Source organism: Neofelis nebulosa, chromosome 9 (genome assembly GCF_028018385.1).
Source record: "Neofelis nebulosa isolate mNeoNeb1 chromosome 9, mNeoNeb1.pri, whole genome shotgun sequence".
In the NCBI taxonomy this organism is placed as follows: domain Eukaryota; kingdom Metazoa; phylum Chordata; class Mammalia; order Carnivora; family Felidae; genus Neofelis; species Neofelis nebulosa.
The window spans coordinates 60,572,736-60,598,864 of record NC_080790.1 but is presented as its reverse complement, the minus strand read 5'-3'; the positions used below and the strand labels follow the sequence as shown (position 1 = coordinate 60,598,864).

The 26,129-nt window shown below is 43.2% G+C and overlaps 2 protein-coding genes, 1 long non-coding RNA gene and 1 other non-coding gene across 11 annotated transcripts in view; all 4 read left to right on the top strand.

The window, feature by feature from the left end:
- Positions 1 to 4,842, top strand: part of B3GNT2 (UDP-GlcNAc:betaGal beta-1,3-N-acetylglucosaminyltransferase 2) — a 201,526-nt gene extending 196,684 nt beyond the window's left edge. For 6 of the 7 annotated variants that reach the window (XM_058683979.1, XM_058683973.1, XM_058683974.1 and 3 more), the window contains one exon: positions 2,303 to 4,842. In XM_058683979.1, coding sequence (XP_058539962.1) covers positions 2,312 to 3,505 — 1,194 coding nt within the window. In that variant the 5' untranslated portion in view covers positions 2,303 to 2,311 and the 3' untranslated portion in view covers positions 3,506 to 4,842. Of the gene's footprint in view, positions 1 to 1,691; positions 1,716 to 2,302 lie in introns of those variants that run through there. The other variant, XM_058683978.1, reaches the window with a different exon arrangement.
- Positions 4,843 to 9,997: 5,155 nt separating this feature from the next.
- Positions 9,998 to 10,927, top strand: LOC131486319 (ferritin light chain-like). The gene is made up of 2 exons (XM_058686393.1): positions 9,998 to 10,051; positions 10,457 to 10,927. Exons 1-2 carry the CDS (start codon positions 9,998 to 10,000, stop codon positions 10,925 to 10,927), a joined length of 525 nt encoding a protein of 174 aa, XP_058542376.1.
- Positions 10,928 to 17,751: 6,824 nt separating this feature from the next.
- Positions 17,752 to 19,746, top strand: LOC131485044 (uncharacterized). 2 transcript variants are annotated; one of them, XR_009248598.1, is made up of 2 exons: positions 17,752 to 18,310; positions 19,595 to 19,746. It is a non-coding gene; the product is annotated as an uncharacterized LOC131485044 (long non-coding RNA). The 2 variants fall into 2 exon arrangements; XR_009248597.1 differs by having other exon boundaries at positions 18,954 to 19,746.
- A 5,984-nt stretch (positions 19,747 to 25,730) lies between these two features.
- LOC131486396 (U6 spliceosomal RNA) lies at positions 25,731 to 25,837 on the top strand. Its single transcript, XR_009249309.1, has one exon. It is a non-coding gene; the product is annotated as a U6 spliceosomal RNA (small nuclear RNA).
- Positions 25,838 to 26,129: the final 292 nt, after the last annotated feature.

Here is a 26,129-nt window from a genome sequence, read left to right as displayed (position 1 = left end):
ATTCTCAGCATGACAAATACTTTTACCTTGGGACTATCTGTTAGAACCCAGTAAACTTAAATATCTTCTTATATTAAAAAATAAAATAGGAGTGCCTGGGTGGCTCAGTTAACTGCCTTTGGCTCAAGTCATGATCTCGCGTGGTCTGTGAGTTCCAGCCCTGCGTCGAGCTCTGTGCTGACAGCTCAGAGCCTGGAGCCTGCTTCAAATTTTATGTCTCCCTCTCTCTCTGCCCCTCCCCTGCTCATGCTCTCACTCGCTCTCTCTCTCAAAAATAAACATTAAAAATTAAAAAAAAAATAATAAACACTATTCTTTGAAATAGGCACCCAGCTTTGTTTGTAGAGGTCAGAGGAGACTGACTAACTACCCTTTGATTTGGTGGCCTTGGAACCTGGTTGCCTTGGCTGGGATTCCAGCTCTGCCTGTAACAGTTACTTCTTTAAATCTGTTTCCTCAGGTATAAAATGGGAATAAAGGTAACCACACCTACTTCATAGATTCACTATATCAAGTAAGGTATTACACAGTGCCTGGGACACAGTACTTCTTAGGAATTCTTTTCTAAGGATAGATTCTCAGTGATAGAATTAACCTGGTAAGAACATTCCTTGCAGTGTATTACCATTCCTATTTTTTTGGGTTGTCAAGTTCATGCTTCTTGTATAAGTCATCCATCACAGTAGTGCTCGAACTCTGGAGTTACATCCCTGGCAAATAAACTATTTTATTGCTCTTTCTTCTGTTGCCCACAGCCTGAAATCTATTCTTGGCCTTTGATATTTCACGAAAATGTCATTTTCATTTCCCTTTTTCGTTTTGCTATGAACAGCAGAGATCTTAAGTATGCAATTTGAGTTTTGACAAATGTGTACATCCATGAAACCCTCATCCAGGCCAAGATATACATACTACATTTCTGTTCTCTGGAAAGTTCCTTCCTGCCCCATTCCAGTCAAAACCTCTATCTCTATCATTTTCAGGTTTTTAGATCCTAGGTTAATCTTGCCTTCTTGAACCTAACATATATGGAATTTGAGGTCTTCTTTAAAAAAACAAAAACAAAACAAAAAAAACCCCTAACATTTCTTTGTTTATTTTAAGTAATCTCTGCACCAAACATGGTGCTCAAACTCACGACCCCAAGATCAAGAGTAGCATGCTCTACTGACTGAGCCAGCCAAGTGCCCCTGTGGTCTGTCTTTCATGCACAGTGTACTATTTTAGCTAGTAGTAGTTTTATTGCTGGGGGTTATTCCATTGTATGAAATACTACAGTTTGACAGTCCATTCTTCTGTTGGGGTATTTGGGTTGTCCTCAGTTTTTGGCCAGTAGGATAAAGCCAGTATGAGTCTTGTCATTTTGTTTCTCTTAATACTCAGTCTTGGGGCACCTAGGTGGCTCAGTCGGTTAAGCGGCCGACTTCAGCTCAGGTCATGATCTCGTGGTCCGTGAGGGCTGTGAGTTCGAGCCCCGCGTCGGGCTCTGTGCTGACAGCTCAGAGCCTGGAGCCTGTTTCAGATTCTGTGTCTCCCTCTCTCTGACCCTCCCCTGTTCATGCTCTGTCTCTCTCTGTCTCAAAAATAAATAAATGTTTAAAAAAAAAAATACTCAGTCTCATCCAACTCCTAGCCCTGCAACCCTGGCCAAGCATCTTAATCTCTCTGCCTTGGTTTCCTCATCTATAAAAGTGTGGATTGAGAAACAATTCAGGGTTCATATTACCATTTTCTAAAAAATGAAATAAAACAAAATAGAAAAAAATCTGTGAATTACACGGAAACTCACACATTGTAACACACATGAATACAGTTCTGTGTGTGAACTGGGTCACAATATAAAATGTATTCGTTATGAATTGTGAGTGAATCAGTTTGCAACACACTGGTTTGTATGTGTGTCCTTGTAAGCAAGGCAGTTGAACACCTGTGGGGTTACTTAGTAAATGTATATCTTTGCCTTCAGGTGTCTAAAACAGCCACTCTATTAACAGTCACTTATGTACTGCTTGCTTTGGGCCAGCTACTGTTTCGAAAGCTTTTCATAAGCAACCATTCTATGAAGTGAGTTATTTCCCCCATTTTATAGATGGAGAAACTGAGACATCAGTTATACAACGTGCCCACAGTCACAGAGCTAGAATAGTAGGGCCATGATTTGAACCTAGGCAGTATGAGCCTCGAATCTGTGTTCCAAACCACTATTCCAAAGAAGATAAAGACAAAGAGGCAAGTGACATATGTCAGCAAATGCAAATTAATAAGTACCTAATTAATACAATGCTCCTCCTTTTTATTCCAGATATGAGAAATGAGTGTTGGACGTCGAAGAATAAAATTGTTGGGTATCCTGATGATGGTTAATGTCTTCATTTATTTGATTGTGGAAGTCTCCAAAAGCAGCAGCCAAGAAAAAAATGGAAAGGGGGAAGTAATAATACCCAAAGAAAAGTTCTGGAAGATATCTGACCCCCCTGTGGCATATTGGAACAGAGAACAAGAAAAGCTGAACAGGCGGTACAATCCCATTTTGAATATGTTGGCCAACCAGACGGGGGAAGTATACGGGTTTTCCAACATAAGCCATCTAAACTTTTGTGAACCTGACCTGAGGGTCATGTCAGTCGTTTCAGGTTTCAGCAATTTGCCAGACAGATTTAAAGACTTTCTACTGTATCTGAGATGTCGAAATTATTCACTACTTATAGATCAACCGGAAAAATGTGCAAAGAAACCCTTCTTGTTACTGGCTATAAAGTCCCTCATTCCACATTTTGCTAGAAGGCAAGCAATTCGGGAATCTTGGGGCAGAGAAACCAACATGGGGAACCAAACTGTAGTGCGAGTCTTCTTACTGGGTCAGACCCCGCCAGAGGACAACCACCCGGACCTGTCAGATATGTTGAAATTCGAGAGTGAGAAGCACCAAGACATTCTTATGTGGAACTACAGAGACACTTTCTTCAACTTGTCCCTGAAAGAAGTGCTCTTTCTCAGGTGGGTGAGCACTTCCTGCCCAAATGCTGAGTTCGTTTTCAAGGGCGATGACGATGTTTTTGTGAACACGCATCACATCCTGAATTACTTGAATAGCTTATCCAAGAACAAAGCCAAAGATTTGTTTATAGGTGACGTGATCCACAATGCTGGACCTCATCGGGATAAGAAACTGAAGTACTACATCCCAGAAGTTGTTTACACTGGTGTCTATCCGCCTTATGCAGGGGGAGGTGGATTCCTCTACTCTGGCCACCTGGCCCTGAGGCTGTACAGTATAACCGACCGGGTCCTTCTCTACCCCATTGATGATGTTTATACTGGAATGTGCCTTCAGAAACTCGGCCTCGTTCCAGAGAAACACAAAGGTTTCAAGACATTTGATATAGAAGAGAAAAACAAGAATAACATTTGTTCCTATGTAGATTTGATGTTAGTACATAGTAGAAAACCTCAAGAGATGATTGATATCTGGTCTCGGTTGCAAGATGCTCATTTAAATTGCTGAAATATATACAAACTAAGTTTTGCATAGAAAGACATATCTTGAATAGTTCCCATGTTGTGTTCTTTCACATTAGGGGTAATACCTATGTTAAACCATCAAAACTGCCTTCATTAGTAGTATCCATTTGAGGGCCTCTATACCCTCTGGTGTGGTACTTTCTGAAGAGGGAAAGCAGAAGATTGTTAACTTTTCACAGAGGATATGCTGGGAAAATTGGTTCCAGTCCTTCCTATGGCTAGTGGCCATTGTTTTCTAATTTGCCTTCCTTCTTAGCTGAAATCATTTATGTTTCTGGAATTTCCAGGTTTAGGTTATTTATGTTTTGCCCTCGTATGAGAGTATGCTTACTTTCCATTATAATGACTGAATTATCTGCAATTTAGGTGTTTATAGACATGCTGGGTACAAAGACCTCGTTATACATGATTCAATGGTTTTTGTTAAATGCAATTCCATTTATTTTCATGAAATTTGGATGAATTTTTAAAATCGTCTACAAAAATTAACTTCTGTCAAAATTTCCTGCCACCCCAACAGTATTTTCTTGTTTTAGTAGGTCAGTTAATTTTGCAAAATGAGAATCACTATGTGACATTTATCCGGTTTACCTTGTTACATGGTCTTATGACTGTACTAAGGAGAAAGCTTAACTGTCCTGATATTTGGTTTGCTGGGTGGTACCGTGATAATTCTCTAATTTTAGTATTTGAACATCATGAGTATGATTCCATAATAGCCATCAAAAGATTGAATTGACCCTGGCAGCCATATTGTGCTTAGGAATTTTCGATGTGGACCAGGAAGGCATTTGTAATTTCTGAACTTCAAGTGAAAAGATTGAAATTGCAGACCTTCTCGTGAACGGATTGTCAGTTTAAAACTCCGGGATTCTATTCTTGCCATATTTTCACATGTCACGTATACAAAATTATTCTGAGTAGTGACTGCTTCCCTGTCTCAGTGTAGAAGTGCCTGTGTTTTTATTTATTGTTCAGATCAAAGACCAAAACATTTTCTTAAATATATTTTGTGTAATATTTTATTTGTATACAGTGTTGTTGATGAAATATTTAACTAGAGCATGATATTTTAAGTGTTAAGGTGTAACATATGTTAAATAAAGCTAACTGTTATTTTTGAATTTTAAAATTTGGCTTTTTTGGGGGGAGGGGTCTGTGAACTACTAGAGTTGATAAAATTCTGCCAAACTGTTGCTTACATATACTATCTTGTAACATGCTTTCTTGAAATATTTTTGTGTTTATAGAAATGATGCTTCTTACCAGATGTGATACTGGGGATTGTAAGATGATGGAAATAAAGTCACTGTATTTTTACTTGTCTTGTGTCATGTGTAATAATCTATGATCTCTTCTGTTTCCTGTATCTGATTACATTTTCCCAAAAGAGACCATTTTTTTTTTCCACCCAGAAACTATTAATAGCAATATTGACCTATAAGTTTTTCTCTGTCTCAAGGGGTCCTCTGTCTTTGCGTTTAAAATTCTTTTTTTTTTTTTTTCAACGTTTTTTATTTATTTTTGGGACAGAGAGAGACATAGCATGAACGGGGGAGGGGCAGAGAGAGAGGGAGACACAGAATCAGAAACAGGCTCCAGGCTCTGAGCCATCAGCCCAGAGCCTGACGCGGGGCTCGAACCCACGGACCGCGAGATCGTGGCCTGGCTGAAGTCGGACGCTTAACCGACTGCGCCACCCAGGCGCCCCTGTGTTTAAAATTCTTAAAAGTGTTGGGGCGCCTGGGTGGCTCAGTCGGTTGAGCATCTGACTTTGGCTCAGGTCATGATCTCGTGGTTGACGAGTTCGAGCCCCATGTTGGGCTCTGTGCTGACAGCTCAGAGTCCGGAGCCTGCTTCAGATTCTGTGTCTCTCTCTCTCTCTGCCCCTCCCCGCTCATGCTCTGTCTCTGTTTCAAAAATAAAATAAAGATTAAAATTTTTGTTTTTAATTCTTAAAATTACTGGGGCGCCTTGGTGGCTCAGTCAGTTAAGCATCTGACTCTTGATTTTGGCTCAGGTCATAGTCTTGTGGTTCGTGGGATCGAGCACCATGTTGGGTTCTGTGCTGACAGTGCAGGGCCTGCTTGGCATTCTCTCTCTCTTCTCCCTCTCATTCTCTGTCCCTCCCTTGCTGTCTCTGTCTCTCTTTAGGTAAATAAACTTGAAGAAAATTTAAAAAATTCTTAAAAGTGCTTTCCCATTTAGAGTCTTGAAAGAGGAGTATCAGTATTTATTTATGCTTCCATTTGTGGTGAGTAGAGAGAATTTAAGACAAAAGCAGCAACTTTTTAATTTTTTTGAGTATAGTTGTTACACAATGTTAGGTTCGTTTCAGGTGTAACTTAGTGATTAAATTTCTCCTTACATTATGTTCTGCTCACCCTGAGTGTAGCTTCCATCTACCACCATGCAACACTATTACAATATCATCCACTATATTCCCGGCGCTGTCCTTTTATCTCCAGGAATTTTATTCATTCCATAATTGGAAGCCTGTATCTCCCACTCCCCTTCCCTCATCTTGTTTATCTTCCCACCCCCTTTCCTCTGGCAGCCATCAGTTTGTTCTCTGTGTTCATGGTCTATTTCTGCTTTTCGTTTATTCATTTGTTTTTTAGATGCTACGTATAAGTAAAATCATATGGTATTTGTTTTTCTTTGACTCATTTCACTTACCATTATACTCTCTAGGTCCATCTATGTTGTCACAAATGGCAAGATCTCACTGTGTTTTATGGCTGAGTAATATTCCACTATGTGTATATACCACATCTTCTTTATCCATTAATCTATGCATGGCCCCTTGAGTTGCTTCCATATCTTAACTGTTGTAAATAATGCTGCAGTAAGCATAGGGGTGTGTAGATATTTTTGAATTCGTGTTTTTATTTTCTGTAGGTAAATACCAGTAGTGGAATTATATGGATCATACGGTATTTGTATTTGTAATTTTTTGAGGAATCTCATATACATGTATGCATGTACCAATTTGCATTCCCATCAATGATGCATGAAGGTTCCTTTTTCTCTGCATCCTTGTCAACACTTGTTATTGTCATTTTGATTCTAGCCAATGAAATGATACCTCATTCTGGTTTTGGTTTGCATTTCCCTAATGATGACACTGAGATACTGAGCATCTTTTCATGTGTCTTTTGGCCATCTGTGGGTCTTCCTTGGAAAAATGTCCATTCGTGTTCTCTGCCCATTTTTAATTGGATTATTTTTTTGGTGTTATAGAAGTTCTCTCCCTCTCTCTATATATATACTTTAAAAAATTTTTTTAATGTTTATTTTTGAGACCGAGAGAGACAAAGCATGAACGGAGAAGGGTAGAGAAAGAGAGAGGGAGACACAGAATCCGAAGCAGGCTCCAGGCTCTGAGCTGTCAGCACGGAGCCCGATGTGGGGCTTGAACTCATGAGCTGTGAGATCATGACCTGAGCTGAATTTGGAAGCTTAACTGACTGAGCCACCCAGGCACCCCTCTCTCTCTATTTTGGATTCTAACCGTTTTCTGGTTATATCATGTGCAAATGTTTTCTCTTATTCAGTAGGTTGCCTTTTTTGTTTTGTTGATGGTTTCTTTTGCTTCTTATTTTGGTGTAGCCTCTATAGTTAGTTTTTGATTTGTTTCGCTTGCCTGAAGAGACATATTAGAAAAATGTTGCTACAGCAGATGTCAAAGAAATTATATTTTCTTCTGGGAGTTTTATGGTTTCAGATCTCACATTTAGGTCTGTAATCCATTTTGAGTTTAATTTTTGTGTGTGTGGTGTAAGAAAGTGGTCCAGTTTCAGTCTTTTACATGTAGCTGTCCAGTTTTCCCAACACCATTTATTGAAGAGACTTATCCTTTCTCCATTGTATATTCTTGTCTCTAAAGCAGCATCTTAAAGACTGTATTATCCTACCCCATGTCTATTTGGGGGTTTGTGTCCTTTTTTTAGCAACAGGATATACTGGGTTTTAAACCTTTACATGTTGCCTTTGGCTCTATCATGGCACCAACTGATCTTTGAGTTCACGAAACCCTCTCTCGGTGCCTACGAGATGGATTCTCCCCTGAACCTCCACCTCATGGATGTAAGCATCACCGTCTAATTCACTCTTTGAGAACTACTCACCTGAGCTCTAGCAGAAATGTGTTTGGACCTTTTTTCACGGCTACTCCCAAGTCATGTCGATTCTAAGTTTGAAGGTCAAGGCTGAATGAACATTGCCAGGGTTTAAATTTCAGTGAACCCAAGCAGGCGTTAAAAGGGAAAGGATGAAGGAGACATCCCTGGCCCTGGTTTCCTTTCTTTAGTTGGTCAAGGGAGAATGGAACAGAAGGGCAGGAAGGAAATACTCTGAGTTACTTGGAAATTGAATCCAGAATTAAAGCGCCTTCCCCTTCCCCCCAGGTATGGCCATTTGCTTTGCTACTCCTGATTGACAGTGGTCTGGAGTATTTGGTGTTCTGGGTTGTCTTGGTCCCCTCAGATGCAGAAAGAGAAAAGATGCATTTATTAAGGCAAAGGATGACTTATTTTCACTTCCAAGAGAGCTGAAGTGAATAAAGCCTTTACTTGGGCCAAATTCAGTGTGATTTGCCTTCTTAATGAAAAATTTCAGATGAAGTAAAAATTCTTGTGTAGAACAGTTGAAAACAAATACTTCATGAGCTGGGCTGTGGGAATTATTGGATAAATTTTCCTTGATGTTAATTGTATATTGGATATACGTTTTATTTTATTTTTATTTTTTTAAACGTTTATTTCTGAGAGGGAGAGACAGTGCAAGTAGGGAAGGGGCAGAAGGAGAGGGAGACAGAATCTGAGGCAGGCCCCAGGCTCTGAGCTGTCAGCACAGAGCCTGATGTGAGGCTCGAACTCACAAACCACGAGATCGTGACCTGAGCTGAAGTCGGATGCTTAACCGACTGAGCCACCCAGGCACCCGTTTTATTTTTTTAAATATTTATTTATTTTGAGAGAGACTGCATGAGCTGGGGGATGGGCAGAGGGAGAGGGAGAGAGAGGGAGAATACCAGGCAGGTTCCGTGCTGTCAGTGCAGAGCCCGACGTGGGGCTCAATCTCACAAACCATGAGATCATGACCTCAAGCTGAAATCCAGAGTCAGATGCTTAAATTGGTTATATGCTTTAAATGTTAGGAACATCTGCCACATAATCCTGAAGCTGAACTTCACCTTGTTAGAGTTAACAGTAAATCTGAAAAATTAAAGTGTTTGTCCTGATTCACTTAGGTCTCAAAGTAATACTTTGAAAAGGTAGAGGCCAAGAAAGAGGCATTTTAATACTTAAAGAGTCAAAAAATCTTGTCACATTGTATATAAAGTGTATTTGTTAATTTTAACCTGTAATATTTTATTTACCACTAAAATCCATTCAATATGATTTATGTCAGTTGTATGATATGCCTCAATGGCAGAGATATTAAAGTGTAAACTATTACTCCTTAGAATAATTGAAATGCAACATTAGCGTGTGTATTCCATGCATATATAGAAAGTTTTAAAACACTTAAATTGAAAAGTGGAATCCTACTTAGGTGTATTTCCTTCTTTTCCATCACTGTCTGTGGTTAGCAATTTCCACCCAAGCAACCGTGGTGGCTTTTGAGCTCTGGTAGTTGCTTTCTTCCTGCCTAGTGTGCATTGTGAAAGGGGAGGTATATTGATTGTGCTGAGGCAACGAAAGTAGAGTTTTTAATTTGATTGTAATCCAAGGGCTTATTTCTAAGAGGCCTGGCAGTGGAACAAAGGTGCTTGCAGTTTCCTGACAGCTGTCCCGCATCAGGGGAATGTTCTCATCCTACTTTAGCAGTAAGCCTTGGGAAGAACTTGTATCCCAGCAAGGGCTTCTCAGTGCCCTGGAGACCTACTGTCCTGGGACACGCCTTTTCCTGGCCTGTCTTCAACTAAACTCTCTCCTGGCTCGTCATCAAGTCCTTCCCCAGATTGGCTTTCTTTTTTTTTTTTTTTTTTTTTTTTAATTTTTTTTTCAACGTTTTTTATTTATTTTTGGGACAGAGAGAGACAGAGCATGATCGGGGGAGGGGCAGAGAGAGAGGGAGACACAGAATCGGAAACAGGCTCCAGGCTCCGAGCCATCAGCCCGGAGCCTGACGCGGGGCTCGAACTCACGGACCATGAGATCGTGACCTGAGCTGAAGTCGGACGCTTAACCGACTGCGCCACCCAGGCGCCCCCCAGATTGGCTTTCTTAACCTTTCTTTGAAATGTCATCAGTAACCCTGATCCTGGCACCAACTTTACCACTTCTTCTTTAACTATCAGAAGAGTACAAAATGAAAACATATCCTGCCCTTGGTTTGGGTTCTTCCAGAAATAGACCTCTAGAGAAGGATTCTAGCACAATTAGTTTCTTGGGTACATGTTCTGTGAGAAGGTGATGTTGGGAAGAAAGGCAGCCAATAAGGAGTGTGTGTTAAGCCAACTGCCAGCATGGATCTGGAGCTCAATCCCATGGGACATCTGTGGAGAAGAACAGTGTGGAAAGTATGCCCCAGAATGATCCCTCTTAAGGCCTGAGGGGGCTGGGCTCTTGTTTACAACAGCTTTATTGACGTATAATTTTCCCACCAGGATAGTGACCCATTCTAAGTGTGTGGTGATTTTTGGCCGAGTAGAGTGTGCTGTAACTTGCACTGCAATCCACTACAAAAATAGTTTGGTTTCCTGCAGTATGCCCCACGGATCTGTCTCTTGCTTCAACAGTGTCTGGACGGAACGGATGCAGGGACGCCCCTTCTACCAGCCTCCTGACCACCCTCCAACCTTTTTTCCAGTCACAACTTTTGGAGCCATCTTCTCGGCCATCCTTTGCCTCTTGGACTGGCCAACACCCTGTTTTGAGCTTAGCTCCTTCTTACCCATCAACTGTGAGCTCCCCGGATTCCTCAGAATTATTTCACCGAGGTGGAGGGGGCTGTCAACCTCCTGGTCAACACGCATCTGCAGGCCTCCTACACCTACCTCTCTCTGGGCTTCTATTTTGACCATGACAATGGGAATCTGGAGGGCATGGGTCACTTACTTCCACGTGTTGGCAAGGGTGCAAGGGTGTGGAGTGTCCCCGGAAGTTGCAAAGTCAACCAGGCAGCCACACCCTCTTCCGGGACCAGGACCAGGCAGAAGCTGTTCCAGGATGAGCCACAGACACCGCCCCAGACAGACACTGCCCCGGTTCTGGTGAAGAACCTGAACCGGGCCCGTTTGGCTCTATGTGCCCTGGGTTCTGCCTGCGCGGGCCCCCATCTCTGTGACTTCCTGGAGGACCAGGATGAGAAGGGGATCAAGAAGACGGGTGACCACCTGACTCACCCCTGCAGGCGGGATGGCCCCCAGGCTGGGCTGGGCGAGTATTTCTTCTAAAGGCTCTCCCTCAAGGGGCACCTGGGTGGTTCAGTCAGTTAAGTGTCGGACTTCGGTTCAGGTCATGATCTCAGGTCATGATCTCATGGTTCCTGAGTTACAGCCCAGTGTCAGGCTCTGTGCTGATGGCTCAGAGCCTGGAGTTTGCTTCAGATTCTATGTCTTCCTCTCTCTCTGCCCCTCCCCCGCTCACCCTCTGTCTCTATTCATCTGTCTCTCTCTCTCTCTCTCTCTCTCTCTCTCTCTCTCTCTCAAAAATAAATAAATATTAAAAAAATAAAAAATAAAAATAAATAAAGTCTCGTCCTCAAGCATGACTAGAAGCCTCTGAAGCCCGGCAGCCTTTGAGGGGCCTCTCTGGCATGCAACCCCCCAGACCAGGGCTTGTGCCCGAGCCTCTCCCTGTAGCCACCAGGCAGCTTTTTAACCACCCTGGAGCCCTGTCCCAAGCCATGGACCAAGTGGAAACAAAGCTGTTTGCAGTGTGCCATGCGTGCATATACACACAGGTTTCTAGTCTTAATCATTCTTTTACTTAGCCCTCTATAGAACTTTTTTATTTTGGCCATCCTTTTTCTTTTTTAATTTTCAAAAAGCAGTATCTTGTTTATTACTCTGCTTTCCATTGCAGCCTGTTCTTTGTGGATGCAGTGACTTAGAAGAGTTAGTCCTGTTTTATTTTGATAATTCTTAGTGAAGTATCTCAGGCCTTAGTTAGCTGGTTTTCACTTTAATTTTCATGGAAGAGAATACGAAGTGATCCTTGGCCATTTCTGTGAATGAATGCGCTGAACTGACTTGTGTCACTTCCTGGGAACTGTTTCTTTTCAGGGCCATTCATCCCCAAGACCACTTCCTTGCATGGGGAGGCTGAGTGAGGGTGTGTATGAGTAGTGTCCTGGTAGAGGCTGATACCCTTTCATGGACTGAGCAGGTGGGAGACAGGTAGGCTGGAGACCAGATGCTGGAGCTGCCTTTCCTCCTTTTTGCTTTGGGTCTATTTCATCGTGGACTACTCAGCTTCTCCTGCCAACCAGAACATTGTATCTCTCTGTCTAGGAAACATTTCTTAGCATATAAGCATCTGAGCTCATGCTCACCCAACTGTGTGTGTGTGTGTGTGTGTGTGTGTGTGTGTGTGTGTGTGTGTTTGGACGGGTTGGGCCAGCTATGCAGCCAGTGCCGCAGTAAATCATCCCCACTGCCTCCTGCAAGCTGGGAGACTTTGTGGAGCTCCCCTGTGAATGTTAGCCCCATATCCCTGCAGCTTTCTCTCGACCGTATTCTGGGCTGTGCTTCCCTTCTTTCAGCTTGTCCAGTAATACAATTGCATATATTTCCTATCTTTCAGAAGTGATCTTTCTGTTGATGGCACCATCTTTGTTGCCAATGCCACTTTGGGTTTCTTCATTTTTGTATCCCGTTATTGTCATTTCAAGGTGATTTTAGTAGGAGGAGGAGACAAACACTGCCCACTCTCCTGAATTGGGGTCCCCAGCTCCGTTTCTTATAGCCAGGGAGGTGGCCTTGGGAAGAGGGCTCTGGGTTTGGTTCACAGACAGCCAAGCCTGCCCAGGCAGCACTCCCTCAGCTGCCAAAAATTGCTACGTGGGTGGGAAGTGATCAAGCCGTCCCAGCCTCACTCTGGCCCCACCCCAAGTCTCCTTGGGCAGTAGAGAAATGTTCAACCCTCGCCTCCTTTGAATCAGTAGCTTTCTGGGCTCTTCCTGCTGTTGTTCAAGGGTTCAAGGCACTGAGGTCAGAATTCCTTTTTCCACTTGTCCCACCTCATTGCAAAATGTGGCACAGTGATGAAGTGTTAACTAATCATTGGATAATTTGTTTCCAGTCTGTGGGGTGGAGAGAAGAGAATGAAAACAGAGCTTTGCTGGCTCAGCACAAAGACAGCCAACGGGCAGGCTTGCAGGGGCCTAGAAGAAAACCTAACTGGGTGGAGGGAGACCCAGGAGCCAGATGACAGGTGCCAAGGTCCAGCAGAGTGACAAGGTGGAAGTCCCGTCTGTTTTGCTCATTTGAAACTTGAGGACCAACCTGCAGTCAGCCAGGAGGCCAGGGCTACAGATTCTCAGCAACAGCCTCTGATCTGCTGTTACCCTCCAGGTTGATGAGATGGGAGAAACCCAGAGAAGCACAAAGATAAAGAAGATAAGCAAATGTAGGCGAACCTCAACTGCTTAGATAGCAGTAATGTCACACTGACTTTTCTTCTGTGGGATATAAGAAAGGATTGGTGGACACTGAGGGTTGAAGTTGTCAAGCTTAAGATTGGTGGGAAATACCTTTATTTATTTGATTGTGAAAGCCTCCAAAAGTGAGTCACTGAGGAAGGAATGAAAGAGGAGGGGCTGTGATGCACTGTCAAGAAAGCTAAGAACTTTCCCACTTGCTGAGCCCTGCTGGGTTGAAGAACAAGACAGAAGACGCAGAACAACATCATGGAGAGCCCGCTGGCCCATGAGGCTGTGGGGCAGCATTTCATGGCAGGAGGCAGCCTGACTTGCTCTTCCACCTCCAGAAACTACAGAGGTGCTTATTGAAATGGGTGCCAGCCCAGTCCCTGCAAGTGAGGACCTGCTTAACAAAAAGTCATATCCTATATCCTAGGATATAGTATTCTAGTATCCTAGGATACCACATCGTTGTACACAAAAATATTCTCTGCCTTATCCAAAGTCTGGATGTTTTTCCCTGCTGGTAGACCAATCCAGTAAGTTACTCTTCTGAGATGGATTGCTTTGTTTGGAGAAATCTTGCACTTAGAAAACTTTAAATTCAAGGGCACCTGGGTAGCAGCTCAGTCGGTTAAATATCCAACTCTTGATTTCATGGTTTGTGGGTTCAAGTCCCACTTCTCTGTCTCTCTCTCTCTCTCTCTCTCTCTGCCCCTCCCCTGCTCGTGCTCTCTCCCTCTCTCTCAAAAATAAATAAACAAACTAGGGGCACCTGGGTGGCTCAGTTGGTTAAGTGTCCAACTTCGGCTCAGGTCATGATCTCAGAGTTCACGAGTTCAAGCCCCACGTTGGGCTATGCACTGACAGTTTGTGGGTTCGTGCCCACATCAGGCACTGTGCTGACAGCTTGGAGCCTAGAGCCTGCTTCAGATTCTGTGTTTCCCTTTCTCTCTACCCCTCCCCTGCTTGTGCTCCATCTCTCTCTCTCTCTCAAAAATTAAAAAAAAAAATCTTTAAAATAAAAATAAACAAAAAACTGCCCCAAAAACATAAAATTAAAAAATAATTAAAAAATTTTAAATTTTGAATTAATTTTTGACTCACAGAAAAGTTGTAGTTCGAGAGTACCCATCTACCCGCACCCAACTTTCCCTGATGTTAACACAGCCACGTTGCAATGATCACAATTGGCACTAGATGAACGAATAACAGGAAATAAATATTCTCTTACCTACACTACAGATCTTTAATTTTACCATTTTTGCCCTCACTAATGCCCATTTTCTGTTCCAGGATCCTGTTCAAGATCCCACTTGTTCTTGAACTCCTCCAGTCTATTGCAGTTTCTTCATGTTTCTTTGCCTTCTATGACTTTAATACTTTTGAAGACTATTTTTGAGGAGTCGAATGTCCTTCAATTTAGGTTTGTCTGCTGTGTTCTCTCAATTAGAATGAGGTTGTGTATTTTGGGCAGGAATGCCACAGAAGTGATTTTTTGTCCTTCTCAGTGCATCATAGTGAGGGTTAATAATGTCTGATTCCTGGTCATTTTAATATGTTGACTGGGTTTCTCCTTTGTAAGGTGCTGTCTTTCTCTTTGCAGTTAAGAAATATCTTGGGGGACATTTGTACATTTAAAAGTTTGTACCGGGGCACCTGGGTGGCTCAGTCGGTTCAGCATCCAACACTTGGTTTCAGCTCAGGTCATGATATCACGGTTCATGGGTTCGAGCCCCGTGTCAGGCTCTGCGCCCGCTTGAGATCTTCTCTCCCTCCCTCTGTCTCTGCCCCTCCCTGGCTCGTGTGTGCTCTCTAAATAAATAAATAAATAAACTTAAAAAAAAATAAATAAAAGCTTGTACATTTAAAATGTACAGATAGGGGCACCTGGGTGGCTTAGCCGGTTGAATGTCTGACCTCAGCTCGGTCATGACCTCACAGTTAGTGAGTTCAAGGCCCGAGTCAGACTCTCTACTACTGTCTGCTGTCATTGCAGAGCCTGCTTTGGATCCTTTGTCTCCCTCTCTCCCTCTGCCCCTTCCCCATTTGTGTTCTCTCTCTCTCTCAAAAATAAATAAACATTAAAAAAATATTATTTTATTTTATTTTATTTTCAACGTTTTTTATTTATTTTTGGGACAGAGAGAGACAGAGCATGAACGGGGGAGGGGCAGAGAGAGAGGGAGACACAGAATCGGAAACAGGCTCCAGGCTCCGAGCCATCAGCGCAGAGCCCGACGCGGGGCTCGAACTCACAGACCGCGAGATCGTGACCTGGCTGAAGTCGGACGCTTAACCGACTGCGCCACCCAGGCGCCCCTAAAAAATATTTTTTTAAATGTACGGATAATTAAATAAGCTAATGTGTGGGAAGTGCTTGGAGCCTGGAGTGTAGTAAGTGCTCAGTGAATGGTGGCTGTTGGTTTTTTCATCATCATTGTTGCTCCCTCTGTTCCTGTTCTTTCTCTCGTTTTCTTCCTATGGTTTGGCTCCTTCTGTTCCTTCATTATCCTCTGCATCCCATGCTGATCCACCTCTTGCTGGTCACTTCCTTGCAGTGTGGTTGGCACTCTCATTCAAAATATCTGAAGCTTCCAGAAGGGCACAGAACGTTGAATGCTCCTTAGCACGTGGGGATCAGTGCAGGGCAACAGCCTACTGTTACTGCAGGTCAGGGGCAGAGCCCCTGTGGAACAGGAGGAAGGGTTCAACTGTCTTTGCAGAATGTGTTTACTTCCAGGTGTCCATGGCTGGGGCGGAAATTCCCCCATATCCCTTGTGGTGGGAGTCTGGACCAGAACCTGAGGACCCACAGTCCCTTTCCTCGTGGTCCTGGAATGGTCCAGAGGTGGACCTCCTCCCATAAAAGCTGGTGGAGTTTTCTCCAACAAGGGGGTGGTTTGCAGCGCTGGGCGACTTTTAGGGGTCACATCGGAGGAGGAGGGTCTGGTCATGGGTAGAGGGAGCAGCAAAGTCTCATGTGGGAGAGGCCTGCATTTTCTTCCCACACCGGGCAAGGAGGCCCAAGTTAAAGTAACCCCGTTCCCTCTAGATGAGAGCAGGGGCTCCTCAGCCAGGGTCAGGAGATGCCAGTGTGCTCAAGGATAGCCTGCTATGAATTGCTTTCCAGGAGGTTCCTTGTCCTACTCTAGCACATAGTGCTTTATTTACAGAACGGCTGTTCTTGGCAGCTTTCTTGGCCTTCCAGACTCTTCCTCTATTTTAGAGCATTTGGGCTCTATTTTTACTCAGTGAGGAGAAATTTCCCATGTTTGAAAACAGCTGCCATGTAGAGGACTGTTGAAACTACTATTTTTGCCTGCCCAAAATGCCTTCCTCCATCCTTCTCCTGGAGATGGGTGGAGCCCCAGGACTGGTGAGCTGGGCATGTGATCAAGCAGGGCCTGTTGGAATCCTCTGGGGCTGGGAGAGGGGAGCTGTTTTTCTCAGGGTTGCTAAATGGGGTTACCCCACCAGCTCCCTGACTATCTGCAGAAAGTTTCCCATTGGCAAAAGACAACACCCATGGAAACAGAAAAATGGGAGTGAAGAGAGCAAAGGTGACTCAGGACAGTGTAGAGCCCTGGATCCACTGCCATCCCATCCTCACCACCCTTTGAGCCAGTACATTCCCATTTTTGCTCAGGCTTGCTGGAGTTGGGTGTCTTGGACCTGGCTGATATCATGAAAGCCTCACTCCTTTCCTGAGTTTTAGGTTGAGGCCACTGCGAGTGCCTCCAGATTCCTACCCTGAGGCACTGGTTGGCAGCTGGGATGGGAGTTATACAGTTGTCTTAGGACAAAGAATTTGGGTGAAGAAACTTAGGAAGCTGGGTAGGCCTTCCTTTCTCCCAGGGTCTATTCAGTGCAGGTCTGGAGATCCCTGGGCAAGACAGTTTACAGCTTCTCTTTCAGGGTTGGGTCAATAGGCTCTATTCCTGTGTTTGCCTTGAAGAGCCAACAAAACCAAAAGGTAGATGTGTGTGTGTGTGTGTGTGTATGTGTGTGTGTGTGTATTTGCATGTGCAAAAAAATCCAGTTCCTTGGGAGAAGATGCTGGTGGGGTGGGAAAAGATGGGGCAGGGGGAGGTGTTTAGGTGCCCATACAACCCGAGTGTAGGGGTGGGTCCACTCTGTGGGGTCATATGGTCAAGGGAGGAAGAACCTGAGTCCAGACCCTGACTCCGCCACAGTGGGGTAGTAAATAACCTGGCCCAGCTTCGAGGGGGACAGTGGATGGATGCTCATTAGAAAGTTCTGTGTGGCAAGCTGCCCCGGACTTTCCTGGGCCTGAGCAAGCTGAGCCCCAGCAGCACAGCTGCAGAGGCTGGAACAGCCAAAGGACAATTCCCTGCTTTTATGGTCACGTGATCATTCTTTCAAAAATGCATTTGGCAGGGTGCCTGGGTGATTCAGTTGGTTAAGCATCCGACTTCAGCTCAGAACATGACCTTGTGTTTCGTGGGTTCGAGGCTCGCATTGGGCTCTGTGCTGACAGCTCAGAGCCTGGAGCCTGCTTCAGATTTTGTGTCTCCCTCTCTCTCTGCCCCTCCCCTGCTCATGCTGTCTCTCTGTCTCTCTGTCTCTCTGTCTCTGTCTCTCTCTCTCTCAAAAATAAATAAACATTTAAAAAAAATTTTTTAAATACACCTGGAGTTGGTGGACGTGGGAAGGTGAGACCTCCATGCCTCTTGGGGGTCCGGCTGTGTGTCAAGCTCTCAGCTGCAGAGAGGGAAGTTCTGTGAGCCTGCACACTGTGCTCTACCCATCCTAATCCTGGTTTCTTTACCCATCAGGAAAGTGAGGCTTAAGAAGTATGTCAGCCCAAGTTCACACAACTAGCAAGTGTGAAACCAGTATTTATGCTTGGCCCTCCGACTCCTAAGCCCAAGAGCTTTATCCTGCTGTGGGACTCTCTTCCTAGGCCTTCCAGAAAAGAACTTGGGAGACTATTGTGATCCAATAAAGTGGCACTGGTGCTGTGGCATTTCTGCTAGTCCTTAGCCATGAACTTTGGCCTTTGACTCTGCTGTCCAGGGATTTTTGCCTCCATCGCTGCTTCGCTCAGGTTTTATCATCACAGAGTCATCACCATGTCCCATCCCGGTGACTCACTATGCAAAGCCTGGTGTTCTACTCACAGACTTACCTTGTTTGTCAAAGGTTTGTGGTCACTGAGAAGTGTTATCAGGTGAGACCTATAGAGCATGTGACCTTTTAATTTCAAATAGGCAGTGAAAGGTAAAGCAGAATAGTGATTGCCTAGGGGTTGGAGGTGCTGGTGGAGGGAAATGGGACATGACTACTAAGGAATGTGGGATTTCTTTGGGGGATGATGAAAATGATCTAAAATTCATTGTGATAATCATTGCACAACTCTGTGGATACAATAAAAACCACTAACTTCTACACTTTAAATAGGCAAATTGTATGGTGTGTGAGTTATATCTCAAGAAAGTTGTTAAAAAAATAAACTTTCACTGGGGCATCTGGGTGACTTAGTTAAGCATCTGAGTCTTGATTTTGGCTCAGGTCATGGTCTCACGGTTTGTGAGATTGAGCCCTGTGTCAGGCTCTGGGCTGGTAGCACAGAACCTGCTTGAGATACACTCACTCTCTCTCTTTCTGCCCCTCCCTCCTCAAAATAAATGAATATTAAAAAAAAAAAAGGAGAGAAAGAAAGAGGAAAAGTTAGAGTGGCCATTAAAAGGTCTCCAGAGAGGGGAGAAAGAAAAAGCAGGGAAGTGTTTGTTTCACATGGTTGCTAACTCTTTATTATGTCCTTTCTGTGTATCATATCCCAACCTTTTACTGGACCACCTGCCTATGCAAAGATAACCTGAAGATAGCTAAACACCCTGCCACAGGTGCTGGCCATTTACCTAAAGGACTCCCCGAATCACTTCTTGTCCAACTCCAGTTGCCTCTGTTCTTGACTTTGGTATCTGTCCCAGTTCTGCATTTAATGATTCATTTTGAAACCTGAATCTTAGCATGAGCCATTTAGACTGGAGTCTGGCATTCCATCTCCACCACTTCCTATGGCCACAGTGTGTGAGAGGCATTTCTACTTCCTGCTGTACGCTGTAGGCCAACCAGCCAGGTTGTGTCCTGCCTGTTGTCTCTGCCGGTGGAAGGAGACTAAAAATTATTCTAGAGACTGGCTTGCTTCTTGATGCCTCCAAGTGTCTAAACTTAGTGACTTGCTTGAAATCAATAGACTACAGCAGAGATAATAAGATGTCACTTCCATGATTTAATTCTAAATGATTGTGACTCCTGTCTTGTTAGTAAACTCTCTCTTCCTAGTTTTAATGAAGCAAGCTGCCATGTTGGACAGGCCTATGTGGCAAGGAACTGAGGGTGGCCTCTAGCCATCTGCCAACTAGGAAATGAGGCCTTTAGTCTAAGTCCTCAAGGCAGTGAATCCTACTAACAACCACATGAATGAGCTTAGAAGCCATTCTTTCCCCAGTTGAGTCTTCAGATGAGACTGTAGACCCTAGGCCAACACCTTGACTGCAGCCTTGTGAGAGACCATGAAGCAGAGGATTCAACTGAGCTGCGCCTGGATTCCTGACCCTCAGAAACTGAGATAATAAATGTATGTGGTTTGAAGGCACTAAATTTTGATATAATTTGTTACTCAACACGAAATAACTAATATAGTGTGTATGTGGTTTTTGTTTTATGCTCTCCACCAAGAGATGAATGTACAATGAAACTAGAGAAACTTACATTTCTGGGCCCCTCACTTGCATAAGCCCCTTGCATGGCCCTGGGAGAGTCCCTAGCAATGTGTTCATGTAGTCATATGTTTTTGTAAAATTTACAGAAAACATTTTAACTGTAATCAGGGCAGGGTCTTCTTACTGCTTCAGCTCTCCCTCCCTCATACTTCCTCTTTTTTTTTTTTTTAATGTTTATGTATTTTTGAGAGAGGGAGACAGAATACGACCAGGGGAGGGGCAGAGTGAGGGAGGGAGACACAGAATCCGAAGCAGGCTCCAGGCTCTGAGCTGTCAGCACAGACCCCAACACGGGGCTCGAACCTACAAACCGTGAGATCATGACCTAAGCCAAAGTCGGCCATTTAACCGACTGAGACACCAAGGCGCCCCCATCATACTTCCTCTTGAGTCTGCTGGTGTGGGAATGATTGGGGTATTTTGAGGATATGACTAAGGGGAAGTTGACTTGGAGATCCAGTTAGTGGGATTTCGGGGATATATTCATGTTGCTAGCTAGTCGTTTTTGTGGAAAGTCATGTTGTTGCCAGGCTGGTACTTGGCAGAGTTAGGATTCAACCTAGGGTTCATCTTATGAACTTAACACAAGTCTATATACTTATACTAATCTTATACTTAAGATTATACTGGATTCTTACACTTAAAGGCATGAGAGTCTGTCCTCAGATATTTGCTTTGTTTGACACTCTTTCCCACCTTTCTGCCTGGTCTGTTACCCTAGTCTTATCACCTATTGCCACCATCCATGTACCCTTTGCTTCATCCATTGAACTCTTGTCTTTGCTAGGCGTGCTTGTGCTCATACTTCTCTCCAGCCCGAAATGGCATCTCCCAAGTACATCTATGTAGATTCTTACTAAGTTTTTGCTGTCTTGATATAAAACATTGACATATGCCACTGTAAGAATATTGGTGGCAAACTGGATAATGAGTGTTGTCAATTCAAAGAATAAGATGACACACTGAACAAGAAAACTTGAAAGTCCCTGAAATTATATATAGCTCCTGTACAAAATGAACTTGATAGTTTTCTCCAAATTTGGGAAAAATTCAACAATACATTGCATTACAAATAATGAATTGTGAAGCTGAGCTGGAGAAGTTGAAAGTGACTTTTCTAAACTGTCGATGAAAAGCAAGTTTGTTTTTGTTTTTTTGTTTTTTTTAAGTTCATTTATTTATTTTTGAGAGAGAGACAGCATGAGTAGGGGAGGGGCAGAGAAAGAGAGAAAGAGAGAGAGAGAAAATCCCAAGCAGGCTCTGCACTGTCACCACAAGCCCAGTGCAGGTCCCAAACTCACGAAACCGTGAGATCATAACCTGAACCAAAACCCATAGTCCCAACACTTAACTGACTGAGCCACTCACACACTGGGAAAAGCAAGCTTTGATCAAACATGGTAGAGGAAAGACTAAATTATCCTTTTTTTTTCTATAAAAAAGTATTTCACAAATTTATTGTTATACAAAGTAGCAACCAGACAGTGCGTGGACCAAAAAATGTGGGGAAAAAATGTTATAAAGATATGTCAGACAGTTTATGAAAATATGTAATTTTTCTGGGTTTTATGATTCTTGTATTTCTAAAGTTTACATGTTTTTTTAAAATTTTTTAACGTTTATTTTTGAGAGAGAGACACACAAAGCGTGAGTAGAGGAAGGTCAGAGAAAGAGAGAGAGACAGAATCTGAAGCAGGCTCCAGGCTCTGAGATGTCAGCACAGAGCCTGATGCAGGGCTCGAACTCACGAACCATGAGATCATGACCTGAGCTGAAAATGGATGCTTAACCGACTGAGCCACCTAGGCGCCCCTATATAGTTTTCAATTTGTTGTGATTTTCTTCCTTATTTTAAGGAAACTAATCTTGTGTGAAGTTGGAGTTTTATGTTCTTTGGTGTAAGAGGGACACAAAATTGCATAAGCTTCAGGGTTCACCAAGCCTGGATCTATTCCACTTCTTATCAAGTAGGGGACAAAATTCCTTGATATAGAGATCAGAAAATTCCTTCTTACTATTCTTTTTTTTTTTTTAACTTTTTAAAAAAAGTTTATTTATTTATTTAGAAAGAAAAGAACAATGCAAGTGGGGAAGAGGCAGAGAGAGGGGAAGAGAGAATCCCAAGTAGGCTCTGCACTGCCTTCACAGAGCCCAACATGGGGCTCGAACTCACGAACCATGAGATCATGACCTGAGCTGAAATCAAGAGTCGATGCTTAACTGACTGAGCCACCCAGTGCCCCCTTCCTACTTTTCCACCTCTGAGTCCAGCTGTATCTTACATAGCCTTAATAGGGCTCAAAAATTTTTATCTGAATTTAATTCAACTAAAAATGTTTTGGTTTTGAGGAGAGAAGGCAGAAGAAAACATGATAAAAAATATCTTCTGTCTGAAGGGTAGGTGGATGGAGGGGAAAGTAGAAAATCCTGTGTAAATTGAGAAGTGTCCCAGAATTAGAACCTCAGGTGGAAGTTCTATTCAGAGACACTTCAGTTATTTGAGAGAAAACGCTAATAGTTGACCATATATCAAGGACCCTGCCTGGGCAGGCAGGTAGATTTCATGACATCTGAAGTGTCCTCTTTCAACACCTGGGTGGTGAGAGTAGCAGTTCAGGCCCAACTAGAGGAGCTGTACCTAGAGACTGGACTTGGCATTGGGGCAGGGTAGAGACTGGGGGACAGACTCTAGGGTAAATCTAGCCCAGCAGGCAGATCCCTGGCCCTTAAATAGTGTCAGGGAGATCTTGTAAGGAGTGGCTTCTCCACACTTCCCTGCTGGGCAGGTCACTATGACCGCTGTGAGGCTCAGGCAAAACAGAAGGCTGGCCTGAAGAAGGGGATAGTGCTGAAAGGAGCAAAGTGCAATGCCAGACTCTGGGGGAACCAGATGGAATCTTGTGGTTCAAGAGCAGCTTCCGGGCCTGACTTGTGGTCTTGTTGACAATACAAGTCCTGCTGGCACTTAGGCTTTCTGGTTATTTGCCTCCCATCAGGGGTATGACCGAGTGACCCCCAGCCAAATATTTAATAATATCTCATTAAACATAGCTCAGCATTCTGAAATTTCAGTTATTTACTGGTTGCTCTGCATGGCAGTTCTCTCTTCCTTAACATAAGGGCAGCTTCTTGAGGCCATCAGAAACAATAGGCTTAAGAGGAAGGCAATGTCCTTCATCTGATCTTTGTCAGTATGCTGGCTCTCATGCTTCTCGCTCCTTACGCTAGCTGAGAAATACTAATAGGAAGCTCTTGAGCAAGGCTTGGGGCCCCAACCATTTCTGACTCTCAGTCCCAATGTGGATGGCAGATCACAGTCTGAGAAAGCCTCTCTTATAGCAGGGCTGTATTCCTTGGCATCTCAAAAGATAATTAACTGTTTAAACAAAAACAATAATGATGTATTAGGAGGTTTATAATATAAGTAAAAGTAAAATGCATGAAAACAACAGCATAAAGACTTGGAGGGGAGAAATGGAAGTATGCTACTGTATGATTCTTATATGATATGTGAAATGGTATAATATCACTTCATGGTAGATTGTGATAAGATATATGCAATAAACCCAGGGTGCCTGGGTGGTGGCTCAGTTGGTTAAGTATCCGACTTTGGCTCAGGTCATGATCTCACAGTTTTTGAGTTCAAGTCCTGTGTCGGGCTCTGCGCTGATAGCTCGGAGCCTGGACCTGCTTCAGATTCTGTGTCTCCCTCTCTCTCTGCCCCTCCCCTGCTCATGCTCTGTCTCTCTCACTCTCAAAAATAAATAGTTAGAAAAAAAAATTAATTAACAAAGAGAGATGTTAAGGGAGACAAGACTTTGAGATCTTAGGCCCTGTGCTATAAACCACACTTGCCTGAGCAAAATTAGTCCCAGTGCTACCCAAGACCCTGCACAGGGTGGATCCTGAAAAGTACATTGCTTGTCCCTGGGGACTTGGGAGGAGGCTTATGGTTAGTTTGAGATAAGTGGAGATTGGTGGATTGTTCTTCAAACTTTATTGCTAAGAGGTTTAAGGTATGTAGAAATTCTAGGAATCAAAAAAGTGGAATTCTAGGAATCAAGAAATCTTTTGGATAGTGTGTTCATTCCACTGAAGAGGTCCACTCTAATGTGGCCAAATTCTGACCCATTGGTAACATATCAAGGCCAGTAGGTGACAGAATTGCTGTATACCTAGCACTGACTCATTTTTGGTGATATTCCATAGACAGCTACCCTCCACTCCTGGCCAAAGAAGACAGTCTTTGCCTGTTAAAATGTGAAAGGATCTGGTGCCAACATGTTCCCTTTTGTTCTCTCTCGAAGCTGCCAGGGATGTGGGTGGCTCTTACCTCTGTGTCCACTACTTCTATGCCCACACTGCTCTCTCAAAGAAGTTTTATGTGTACACACTGGTGTAAGAGCATTTTGTGTGCTACATCAAACTACATCACCATGAGGTCATATTTTAACTTTCATACGCAGATGAGTTTAAGCTACCCCTCAAATGTTCCCCAGGTGTTTTTGGGAATGCCCAGGGTTGCTTTGGAACCAGTCTATTCACATTCTCCTATTCAGTGAAGGAGTTTCTGTGGATGGTGCCCTCATGACAACAGTGAGGACTACATACAGACTATCTTGGGGTGCCCCTTCCACTCATCTCCACCAGAATGAGCAACAGTTCCATGTGCAGAGAATTTTTAAACCATGGTCAGGCAGCGCACACACACACACACACACACACACACACACACACATTCCAAAACAAAACAAAACAAAATAGGATTTCTCATAAGAGAACAAGCTCTGAAGAGATATGACTATGCAAAAGCATAGACATCCTCTTACATTGTAATAAGCAATTTAGCTCAAACATTTCCTGATTAAAATTTACATAACATTAATGAACTAGGCAAGTGGTTTCCTGAAAACTAAAGAAGATTCTGAGTCTTCACTTACTGCAAAACAGAAAACTGTTCCCAGCTTTGAAATGATAGTTTACAAGTTTTTGTTTTTCTGCCTTCTACCCAGCTCTGGGTAGCCTCCTCCAGCAGTCTCTCAAAGAAGGCATCTCCTCCCAAGCACTTAGTATGGGTCTGGGAACTCAGCCTGAACCATCAGCAGAAACCTTGTTATTCCTCAGCACCTGCTCTAGGTATTCCTACTGCCATCTCCTAGGGCTGCAAGGTCTCTATTATTCCAGAATAATCCATGAAAGGAAATGCCTCGGTGAGATCTGTGTGCTTGTGCTCAACTTTAGTTTGTAGCGCCTAGGTAGAACGCATCCATCTGCTGGGTGTGGCCTGTGCTAGGGTCTGAGAGCTACAGAAATGAACAAGGTAGAACAGGGTGTCATTCCACAAGTTATTTGCTCACTGCAAAGGGAAATATCTGCTGATCAGCACTTTAACCATGCAGTCCAACCTAGTTACTAAGAGTGGGATGCCTGATGTGTGCATTCTGATGAGATGCTCTATGACATAGAAAGCGTCACCTGTGAAATAACTTTACCAAAAAGTTTTAACCTAAATCATCCAGCTTCGGTATTTAATGGGAAACACAGGTGGTAGAAGAAAACATTAAACTGCATCACACACACACACACACACACACACACACACACACACACACAAACACAATCAGACAGTGGAACATTCTGTAAGACATATGGCCTGCATTTTTCAAAAAGTCAGTATAATAAATAATAAAAATAATTGAGGGATTGTTTTACATTAAAAGAAGCTAAAGAGAAATAACCTAATACAATGTATAAACCTTGATTAGATCCTAGTTGAATAAAACAAAACAAAGTCTAGTTGTAAAAGACATTTTGGGGATAGTTTGGGGAAATTAGAATTAGAATTAGAATTAGGTAATGTTAGTGCTTGCTTTGGTAGCACATGTACTAAAATTGGAATGATACAGGGAAGATTATCATGGCCTCTGTGTGAGGATGACATACAAATTCATGAAGTGTTCCATACTAAAAAAAAAAAGAATTATAATGTTAGGAAATTATTTTTATTATTGGTAATCTTATCATGGTTATGTAGGTGAATGTCCTTATTTTTAGGAGATGCATACTAATTAGGAATAATTAGTAGTGAAGTGTCTGGATGTATAACTTATTTTCAGATTGTTCAGAAAAAAAGGCAAAAATGTGAACAACTAATGAATATAAATGAAATTCATTCTATCATCCATTTCAACTTTTTGATTCAATAGTTTGACAATTTCCTTAATCAAGTTGAAGAAAAGAAGAAATAGAACATCAACCCCA

Excerpts from the sequence above, each read along its gene's own strand:
- LOC131486319 (XM_058686393.1), top strand. The coding sequence starts at position 9,998 with ATGGATCTGGAGCTCAATCCCATGGGACATCTGTGGAGAAGAACAGTG. Across the intron at positions 10,052-10,456 it reads GGAGAAGAACAGTGTGGAAA|AATTATTTCACCGAGGTGGA; the intron begins GTATGCCCCAGA and ends CGGATTCCTCAG.